General features: G+C 56.6%; 1 protein-coding gene across 1 annotated transcript; it reads right to left on the bottom strand.

Annotated features, from left to right (window-relative positions):
• Window positions 1-4,858: 4,858 nt before the first annotated feature.
• LOC119319593 (phytosulfokine receptor 1-like) lies at window positions 4,859-8,424 on the bottom strand. The gene has a single exon (XM_037594044.1). The coding sequence runs from the start codon at window positions 8,143-8,145 to the stop codon at window positions 4,924-4,926; it is 3,222 nt and encodes a 1,073-aa protein (XP_037449941.1). The 5' UTR covers window positions 8,146-8,424; the 3' UTR covers window positions 4,859-4,923.
• Between the last annotated feature and the right edge of the window lie 2,362 nt (window positions 8,425-10,786).

Below are 10,786 nucleotides of genomic sequence, written 5' to 3'. Positions count from 1 at the left end.
ACCGGAACTCCTCAAATGACGCCATAGGCAAGCACTTGGTCATGATATCTGCAAATTGTTGGGAAGTAGGGACGTGTAAACACGAATATGGCCAAGGGCCACCTGTTCCCGAACAAAATGAATATCCAACTCAATATGCTTGGTCCGTCGATGATGCACCGGGTTAGCTGAGAGGTAGACCGCTGAGACGTTGTCAGAGTAGACCACCATGGCACGGTCAGCAAGGAAAGAGAGCTCCTGAAGCAGCTAACGGAGTCAAGAACACTCGGCGACGGCGTTGGCCACCTCACGATACTCAGCTCAGCACTGGAACTAGAGACCGTAGGCTGTCGCTTGGACGACCACGAGATGTGTGGGGGTCCAAGGTAGACACAATAGTCCGAGGTGGAGCGACGAGTGTCAGGGCAGCCCGCCCAGTCTGCATCGGTGTAGGTGGTGAGGGCGGTGTCGGCGGAGGCGTGAAGCGTGACGCCAAGATCCATAGTGTCGCAGACATAGCGGAGAATCCGCTTGACAGCAGCTCAGTGAACGTCCCGAGGAGCATGCATATGGAGATACACCTGCTGCACGGCATACTGGATCCCTGGTCAAGTCAGAGTGAGATACTGAAGAGCACCAACAATAGACCGATAGAAAGCAACATCCGAAGCAGGAGAACCATCCGTGGCAGAAAGCTTGGCCTTCGTATCAACAGGCGTAGCGGCGGGCTTGCAGTTAAGCATGCCAGCGTGCTCCTGGAGCTCATGAGCGTACTTCCGCTGATGAAGAAAGAAGCCATCCGGACGGCACACCACCTCAACACCGAGGAAGTAGTGCAAAGGACCCAAGTCCTTGATGGCGAACTCAGCACGAAGACAAGCCATGAGCTGAATGAGAAGACCAGTCGTACATGCCGTCAGAATGATGTCGTCGACATAGAGCAACAAGTAGGCCATGTCAGAGCCCTGATGATAGACGAAGAGCGATGCGTCCGAGCGGGTGGAGCGAAACCCAAGCTGGTGTAAAAACGCCGCGATGCGCTGGTACCAAGCGCGCGGAGCCTGCTTGAGTCCGTACAAGGACCATGAAAGCAGGCACACGTGGTCGGGAAGTGCCGGATCAACAAACCCGGTGGGCTGCTGGCAGAAGAGACCTGCTCCTCGAGGTGCCCATGAAGGAAGGCGTGGGAGACGTCCATATGGTGCACCGGCCAAGTACGGGAGACCGCAAGATGGAGAACCATGCGTATCATGCTGGGCTTGACGACCGGAGCGAAGGTGTCGGTGAAGTCGATGCCAGCACGCTGTCGAAAGCCACGAATAACCCAGCGCGCTTTATAGCGATCAAGGGTACCATAAGGACGGAGCTTGTGTTTGAAGACCCACTTCCCGGTAATCATGTTGGCGTGCCGGGGACGGGGAACAAGCTGCCATGTCCGGTTGTGCAACAGGGCGTCAAACTCCTCTTGCGTCACAACCATCCAGAGCGGGTCACGAAGAGCGGCTCGAACGGAGGAAGGCAAGGGCGACGGCTCAGAGGTGGACGCCGCATGGACGTAGTCACCCGAAGCGTAGCGCGAGCTCGGGCGAAAAACGCTCGTACGAGCGCGGGTGACCGGACCGGCCACAAGCGCCGGTGAAGAGGACGCCGAGGGGCCGCGGCACCATCACCGGGGGCGGGCCAAGAGAGGCGCGCGAGCTCCCTGGGAGAGGCGTCGAGGAGCCCGTGTCACCGGTGGCGGGAGGAACAGCCGAGGGTACCTACTAAAATGGAAACACATGCTCATCAAAGTAAACGTGCCGGGAAGTGAACACACGGTGGGAGACGGGATCGTAGCACCGATATCCCTTGGAGTTAGAGAGGCAGCCGATGAAGATGCAAGCGACAGAACGAGGTGCGAGTTTGTGAGGAGCGGAGTCGGCAGTGCTAGGATAGCAAAGGCACCCGAAAGTACGCAAGCCATCATATGATGGGGGCGTACTGACAAGAAGATGGTGAGGTGCATAGTCCCATCATGGGCGACAGGGGCGAAGGTTAAGGAGAAGTGAAGCAGTAGCTGCGTCTGGCCAGAAACGAGGCGACACATTAGCATGGAACATGAGCATGCGAACACAGTTGTTCAGAGTGCGAAGGACGTGTTCGGCTCGCCCGTTCCGCTGTGAAGTATACGGGCATGTGAGACGAAAAACTGTGCCGTGGGGCGACAGAAAAGTGCGGAAAGCAAGGTTGTCGAACTCTTTTCCATTGTTAATCTGAAGAGCAAGGATAGGACGCCCAAACTGTATGTTGACATAGGAGTAAAAAGCCATCGAAGTGGAGAGTGCATCCGACTTTCGTCCTAAAATAAACGTCCACACGTAGTGAGAATAATCATCAAGGATAACCAGATATATAAATAGCCCGGATTACTAGGAACCGGAGAGGTCCACACATCGTTATGAATCAACTAAAAAGGAAACGAAGCTATGGTGGTGGAGTTATTAAATGGGAGGCTAACATGTTTGCCGACACGACATGCATGACAGGTGTGATCCTTTATCTTATTACAACTGAAACTGAAACTTCTAAGAATATGACGAAGTGTGACGGGGTTGGGATGACCCAAACGAGCATGCCAGAGATCGACGCCAGCGGAGAGAACAACCAGTGCGGTGGTGGAGGTGGACAGCGGGTGCACCGGATAGAGCTCGTCGAGGCTGTCACATCGGTGAAGTACCATCCTGGTTCGAGTGTCCTTGACGGGGCGGCGTAGGAGCCCGTGGAACCTGGAACTGCTGCTGCTGACGGGGCGGGTCGGTGCCCTGCGGCTGCTGCTGCTGACCGCCGCGGCGGCTCCCACGGCACCGTTCGGCGGGAGGGGTGGGCGGGCCATAGGGCAGCGAAAAGCAGCCCCGGCTGCTGGGGCTCCGGGTACGGTGGTAGCGCCAGGAAGGACGCCGGGTGGCGCGACAGCGGGGGCGTGGCCGGGGCAGCGGGAGGCGCTGAGGGCCCGCCACGGGTGGTGCCGACGGCGAGAGCGGTGTGGATGACACGCGCCTTCACCTGCTTCATCCGCCGCTCCTTCAAGCAGAGGTACGCAACGAACTTGGCGAAGGGTCGGATTGGGGATGAGGCTGAGGTTCGCAGCGGCGTTGCCGAAGTCCTCGTTGAGCCCGGTGGTGAGCGTGCTGAGGAGGAGGTCATCATCGATCTTCGTGCCAATATCACGGAGCTCGTCGGCGAAAGTCTTCAGGCGGTGACAATAATTGTCGACGGAGGTGTTGTTTTGGTGACACCCAAAAAACTCTTCCTGCAAAAAACGTGCCGCTGGAGCTGGTTGTCGGTGAAGAGCCCGTTCAGCTTGGTCCACACGGCGCAGGCATCATCACCGTCCTGCACGACCGTCTGGAAGAGGTCCGGCGAGATGGTGAGGAAGAACCAGCGGATGATCGTGGTGTCGATGGTGGACCAGTCATGAAACTCGAGGGAGGGGGGGTTGGAGTCGACGGTGCCGTCCACGCGGTCGATGAGATGATACTCCCGGAACACGAGGGAGAAATACGTCTTCCACGTGTAGTAGGAGGAGTCCGCCTAGGAAAGACGAACCGGCCCCGCTGAAGATGTTCAGGTTGCGGATGTCGTTCATGTCGGGAGGGTTGGTGTCGGCGAATGGGTTGGAGTTGGTGGACGCAGAAGACGTGACAGACGACATGGCGAGGATGAGGTGGCTCGGCGGCAGCAGCGGCTTCGCGCGATGCGGCGGGTTCGGCAGCGAGGTAGGCAGGAGCGATGCGGCTAGCGATTAGATGAGGGCGGCAGCCGGCGATACTAGCGATCGGGTGCGGCGGCTGGCGATGCTAGCGATCGGGTGCGGCGTGCAGCGGCTGGCGGGGCTAGTGATCGGGTGCGAGTGCAGTGGCTGGCGGGGCTAGCGATCGGGTATGGCGGTTGGCGAGGCTAGCGGGCGATCGGTGAAAGTGCGGGCGGGCGACTAGAGGCGGGCGACCGGGGAAAGTGCGGGCGGGCGACTAGGGGCGGGCGATCGGGGAAAGTGCACGCGCGCAGGGATAGGAGGAGCGGCGGCTGGCGCGGGTGGCGCGTGAGCGGCGGCGGCGACAGCGGAAGGCTAGGGTTAGAACCCGAAAACTGATACCATGTGGGATGTGAAAATTACGTGTTGTGTTTTTCATGTACAAACGTATGTACATATGATGTATAGAAGTAGGCCACTAAATCTTGATCAACTGATAGAACATGTAAGAAAATAAATAAAGAAAAAATGTACATAGGTCTTAATCGACTGAGATTTTGCAATGCCGATGAGTTAATCATCATCCATGAGACACCGGTGGGCAGCGTCCAGTACGTCCATTATGGCAAAATCAGTCGTTTCAGGTGCCGTGGCTAGTTCTTTAGTTGTTGCTTTATTTATAAAATGAATTGAAAACCTATTTTAAGATACCAGTTTGTCAATTATGTTTTCAGAGGCATCAAAACTTCAAATGATTCCTTTGGAATCGGTGCGGGGTCGATATACCCTGCATTTGCTTGTGTTCTTGTGGTTAACTAAATGCAGTATATATGTTTTGCCTTTTGGCCAAAAAAATTGTTGCTTGTTGGTTTGTTTTTTGTGGGAAATGTATTGCTTGTTTTCATTTAAATTAACTTCCTGGATGCGGTGCAGAGTTGAAATTCTGAATTAAGGATGTAGCTAGATCTCAGCTGGCCGAGATTTAACTAAATCTTAATAAACTTATAGAACATATATAAAAAAATCAAAGAAAATTTTACACAGATCTTCATGAAAATGTTAGGAATATAGCTTCGACTGAGATTTAGCAATCCCGCTGAGTTAATCATCATCCATTCAATCTGTATACACGAATCAACTCTTGTCGAAATTTACACGAGATGTTACTGTCACAGCTAGCTACTGTAGTATGGATTCAGTTATCTACACAAGCTTCAGTTATCTACCGTGCCGGAGCGAATCTCCGGGGCGGCGCCGGCGCCGGCGATGGCGTCGAGCCGCTCGACGAGCTGCTGCGCCGTGGGCCTCGCCTTGGGGTCCTCGCTGACGCAGGCGCACGCCAGCTCCAGCACCCTCGCCGCCTCCTCCCGGTGCCGCTGCCGCCCCGACACGGCGGCGTCCACGGCCTCGTGGCCCCGCCCCTCCCGCCGCAGCCGCACCGCCCACGCCGTCACGTCCCGCGCGCCGAGCCGCGCCGCCATGTCCACGGGCCGCCGCCCCGTCACCAGCTCCACCAGCACCACCCCCATGCTGTACACGTCGCCCCGGTACGTGGCCGCCGGCGAGTGCCCGTACTCCGGCGGGATGTACCCCAGCGTGCCCACCAGGTCCGTGGTCACGTGCGTGTCGTCGCTCCCGCGCGCCAGCCGCGCCAGCCCGAAGTCCCCCAGCCGCGCCTCCATCGCCGCGTCCAGCAGGATGTTACTCGACTTCACGTCCCGGTGCATCACCCGCGCGCCGCCTCCGCCGCCGTGCAGGTGCGCCAGCCCGCGCGCCGCGCCCCGCGCGATCCGCAGCCGCGCCGGCCATGGCAGGGCGTCCTTGCCGGCGTCCGCGCGCTCGTGGAGCCAGTGGTCCAGGCTGCCGTTCTCCATGTACGGGTAGATGAGGAGGCGCACGTCCTTGCCGAGGCGGCAGTAGCCGCGCAGGGCGACGAGGTTGCGGTGGCGCACGCGGGAGAGCGCCTCCACCTCCGCCCGGAACTCGCGCTCCATCTGGTGGAAGTCGCCGGAGAGGCGCTTCACGGCGACGTCAAGCCCGTCCGCCAGCGTCGCGCGGTACACCATGCCGAACCCGCCGCACCCCACGATGCGGGTCTCGTCGAAGTCCCCCGTCGCCTTCACCACCTCGTCAAGCGTGATCACCGCCGTCGTCTGCTCCTCTTCTTCGTCGCCGGGGAAGAGGAGCACCAGCGTCGACGACCTCGCCGCGGACGAGTCGGTGCTTTCCTCGTCGTCACCGGCGGCCACCCTGCAGGCGTTGTCCTCCTGCCGCCGCCTCGACCACGTCCGCCACGTCACGGCGAGGCCCACGGCGACCAGCAGCGTTGTGCCGACGCATATCGCCGCCACGACGCCGGCGCTGGCGGCGCTCCCTGTCGTGCTGCCGTCCGTGGCCGGATCAACCCCCTTCCTGTCGCACTTCCGTCCCACGTGGAAACCGCACAGGAGCGGGTTCCCCGCGAAGTCCGCGCTGGAGAAGGTGAAGAACTGGCCGCCAATGGGGATCTCGCCGGAGAGGTTGTTGTACGCGACGGCGAAGTGGGAGAGGAAGCTGAGCCGCGTCAGCGACGCCGGGATGGCGCCGGAGAGCGCGTTGTGCGACACGTCGAGGGACTCGAGGCTCGCCATCCCCGACAGCTCCGGCGGGATGGGCCCCGAGAAGCCGTTCCAGCTCAGGTCGACGATGTGCAATCTGGCCAGAGCCCCCAGAGCCGCCGGCACGCCACCGGTGAGGTTGTTCCGCCCCAGCACGAGCGACGCCGGGAAGCTGCTCACCTGGTTATACTGCCGTCCTTTCGCCGACACGTTCCGGCGCATAAAGAACGGGAAGTCCTGCACCTTCTCGTCGTCGCCGCCGCCGCCATTGCCGCTGCCGGCCAGCAGCGCCGGCATCCGCGTCAGGCTGGCCGGGATCTCCCCCTGCAGCGAGTTGTTCGATATGTCGAGGTAGAAGAGGCGGTCGAGCTCGCCGAGCAGCGGCGGGATCGGGCCGGCGAGCCGGTTCCACGAGATGTCGAGCACCTTGAGCTTCCGCAGCCCAGCGAGCCACGCCGGGATCGCGCCGGTGAGCTCGCAGTTGGCAATGACGAGCACCTCCATCTTGGCGAACCCATCGATGCCGTCCTCTGGCATCGCCTCGCCGCCGCGGAAGTTCTTGGTGAGCACGAGGCTCGTCAGGTTGGGCAAGCGCTGTAGTATCCTCAACGCCGACGTGACGTTGGAGAAGCCGTTGCCGGTGAGGGACAGGAAGGAGAGCGACGGGAACGCGGCGAACGACGGCGGTATCTCGCCGGTGAGGAGGTTTCGGCCGAGGTTGAGCGCCGTCATGCCGGCGCACGCGGGGAGGCTCGCCGGGATGATGCCCGTGAACTTGTTGACGCCCAGGTCGAGGTAGACGAGGCTATTGACGGCGCGGAAGTCGAGGCCAATGGCGCCGGTGAGCGTGTTGTTGCGGAGGTTGAGGACGCGAAGGTTCACGCACAGCGAGAGCGTGGCGGGAAGGCCACCGGTGAGCAGGTTGCTCGGCGCGGAGAGCTCCTGGAGCGTGCCGGCGAGCGCGTCGAACGCCTCGGGCAGCGCACCGGAGAATGCGTTGAAGGAGAGGTCGAGGTGGACGAGGCCGGTGAGGTTGCGGAGCCCCGGCGGGATCTCGCCGGAGAGGGAGTTGGTGTGGAGGGAGAGGTACCGCAGCGACGTGGCGGCGAAGAGGTCATCGGGGAGGGCGCCGGTGATGCCGTTGCCGTCGAGCGAGAGGTCGAGGAGCGACCGGCATTGGCCGAACCCGACAGGGAAGTCGCCGGAGAGCCTGTTCATGGACAGCCGCAGCACCCGCAGCCCCGGCGGCGACGCGCAGACCGCGGCGGCGTCCAGGGGCCCCTCGAAGCCGTTGCCAGACGCGTCGTACGCCGTGAGGTTCACGGCGCCGGCGAGCACCGGGTGGCTGCCGTTGAACGCGTTGTAGGACACGTTGAACACCCGCGCCGCCGGGAGCTCGAGCCCGAGCCCGATCGCGCCGGCGAGCGCGTTGGAGCTGACGTCGAGCACCTCGAGGCGGCGGAGCCGGAGGAGCCCGGGCGGGAGCGCGCCCCGCAGCGCGTTGCCGGACAGGTTGAGCACGCGGAGCGCCGTGAGCCCGGCGAGCGACGCGGCCACCTCCCCCCGCAGCGTCCGGTTCGGCAGCACCACCCCGACGACGACGCCCGCGCGGCCGCAGACCACGCCGGGCCACGCGCAGCAGCCGTCGTCATCGTCAGGCACGGCCGGCCACCCATCCACAGTGGCATCAAGACCGGCCGAGAACCCTCTGAGCGCGGCAAGGTCACCGGCCCCGCACCGCGGCGAGGACTGCGCCGCGCCGCTCCGGCACCGCGACAGCAGCACAACCACCGGCAGCAGCAGCGCCGCCACCGCCGCCAGTCTACCTCGTCCCGCCATTCCCAGCTAACGATCGCTCATTCAAGAACCCACATCGGTGGATCGATCGAAGCAAACCTCCTTGTCGTCGAAGGATGGAGATTGCTGATCAGCTGTAGCTAACTATCCGAGCTTGTCTGTCAGACTCAGCGGCGGGGTTTGACTCTTGGCTAACTAACCAACCTTGCTTCCTCTTCCTCCTCCTCCTCTTCTTCTTCGTCGTCTTCCCCTGATTAAATGGAATTCCTGGATGTAGGTGGATTCATGTGTATATATATGTATATATACACCTACACTAACTACTAGCCAGCCAGTGTGTTTAGACTTCAGACTAGATCGGGGGCATTGTTTTGTGCTGCGTCATTTTCATGGTTCCTTTCTGATCACAGTGGATGAGTAGCTTGATTGCTTACTTTAATGGCGGTCAGGTCAGGTAGGGGAGGTGGGCAGGCGGGACAGGAGCGAGGTCAACGGCTCGTGGATGGCTGACACGTGGCGCCCCCAGCTCCAATCGTGAGAATGAACACAGAGGATTTACCTAAGTGATCAGTGCTAATCACAGCACTGTCACAAGTCAGAATGAGCTTTGAACACAGGTGAATATTTCATGAGAACTACGCAATCTAAGTCGCAGGTCTATCTATTTATCTATCTGTCTATATATATATATATATATATATATATATATATATATATATATATAGGAGGAAAAATTATTTACAAGTGGCAGTAGAAAATGTCGTGTCGGCGACGAGAATTCAGGTCTACGCCTTGGCCATTCATGCATGCTTCCTGAGCAAGTGTGTGTATTTTATCTTTGTTTTTCTTCAGAGAACAGCCGGCGGCGGCAGTGACTTGCTCGGATTACTTAGGGATTAATTAACATCGGCAGCTTCCTCTTTCTGTGCATCTACCTGCACAAAAGTCAGATCAGCCGTAATGTTTCTTCAACCCAAGTTCTCTACTCTACTCCAACCGTGAGTGATTACTACTCTGCTGAGTGATCAGTACTAATCACAGCGCTGTCACTATTCAGAATGAGCTTTATGGAGAAAAATGTATTTGCATCAAAAATTCAGAAAACAGTGAAATGCGGGTCTACGGCTTGGTGGAAAATGCACAAAAGTAAAAGTTCAGAAAACAGCAAGGGCGGCAGGAAATTTCTACCGGCAACAAAGATTCAGGTCACGCCTTCCTAAGCAAGTGTACTTTTTTATTTTATTGTTCTTCAGAAAACAGCCGGCCGGCAAGAGTTAACTAACATCAGAAGCTTCCTGTTTCTGTGCATGCACCTATCTGCAAGAAAGTCAGATCAGATGTAATGTTTCTTAACACAAGTTTCCTAACTCCGCGATCTATGCCTTGCCTTCAGATATAATTAAGCCAAGCACTACTCTACATCAGATGAAAATTAGTCTAGGCCTGTAGGATACTGCATGGCTGAGACCTCTGGATCATACAGGTTTAATGGATCCAACGAGGTAATTACCAGGTTACTAGCTGCGCTCTGCCCTGGACTTGGACACCACTGTGAAAATATGAGATGAACTGAACTGGGTAGGTAAGGTGAACCTCACAAAAGATTAATTAAGGATGATGCATGTAGATGTGGACATAGATCGGTGCAGATTAGCACATCAGCCACTTGCAGTCTGTTGCAAGAAAACTGTTTTTTTTTCTTTTTTGGCTAGTCTACTTTCTGAAGGGAAAAACAATTGACAAGTTGAACAATGATATGAGGAATGGCCAGAAGTCCAAACCTCAAGGATTGACCTGTCACTTTCAGATATTCAGGTATGGAAGGTCTCTTGATGAAGCAACCAAGTAGATTTCATAATTCATATCAACCAAAATGTTATACAGAGGAGTTGGTGCTAAATAAATTAACTGGGATAGGGCTAGCTGCGGTATTTCTTTTGAATTTTGAAATTGTTTTTTCCCATGTTTAGTTACTTGTGATGCATGACTGACCTAAAATAACTTGTTCTCATGATTAAGACAGAAATGGTCAACCCGGAAAAACTGACGAAAATAATTAAATAGAACGTATATCTTGAAAATGGCCTGCATATGATGCATACGGGAAACTTCTGACATATGTACTATATAAGCACAAGAAAAATTTAAATTACATGATCAAATTTTCTTCACCCAAACAAAAATCCAGGAGCTACCAGTCCCTTCAGCTACACTCCAAGTGCCATCTTTACCAGCCACAAAATCTATGATCAGATAGCTAATCAGATGTACTGATACTAATTATTTTTTCTCGGATCAGAGGACCGAAAGGCATGCTTCATGGCCAGTCTGAAAGAAAGTGGCATACTTTGCAGCTGACCAACTGATCAGAGCAAGGTGGCCATATCACTTATTACCATTTGGCCATAAGATAGCTGCATCTACTAATTTCTAATTATCTAATCAACCTTTACCTCTCCCTGGTCCAAGGTTTCATATATCAAGTATATGTCAACTTTATTTTCCACTAGACAAATTCCAGCCACCTTTCTGATATTCTGATAACCATTCATGCACCCGCAAAGTTAGCGTCGGAATGGCAGGGCGCATGGAGGATATGCTAAACAAAACCGCATGATTATTATGGGTCAGCCATAGCACTATTGCCAAGTAGACCTGATGTTCATGGAAATGTTATCTTCTG

The sequence above is a fragment of the Triticum dicoccoides genome, chromosome 6A, assembly GCF_002162155.2.
Source record: "Triticum dicoccoides isolate Atlit2015 ecotype Zavitan chromosome 6A, WEW_v2.0, whole genome shotgun sequence".
In the NCBI taxonomy this organism is placed as follows: domain Eukaryota; kingdom Viridiplantae; phylum Streptophyta; class Magnoliopsida; order Poales; family Poaceae; genus Triticum; species Triticum dicoccoides.
The sequence above is the reverse complement of the archived record's forward strand: the minus strand, read 5'-3'. Positions and strand labels throughout refer to the sequence as shown.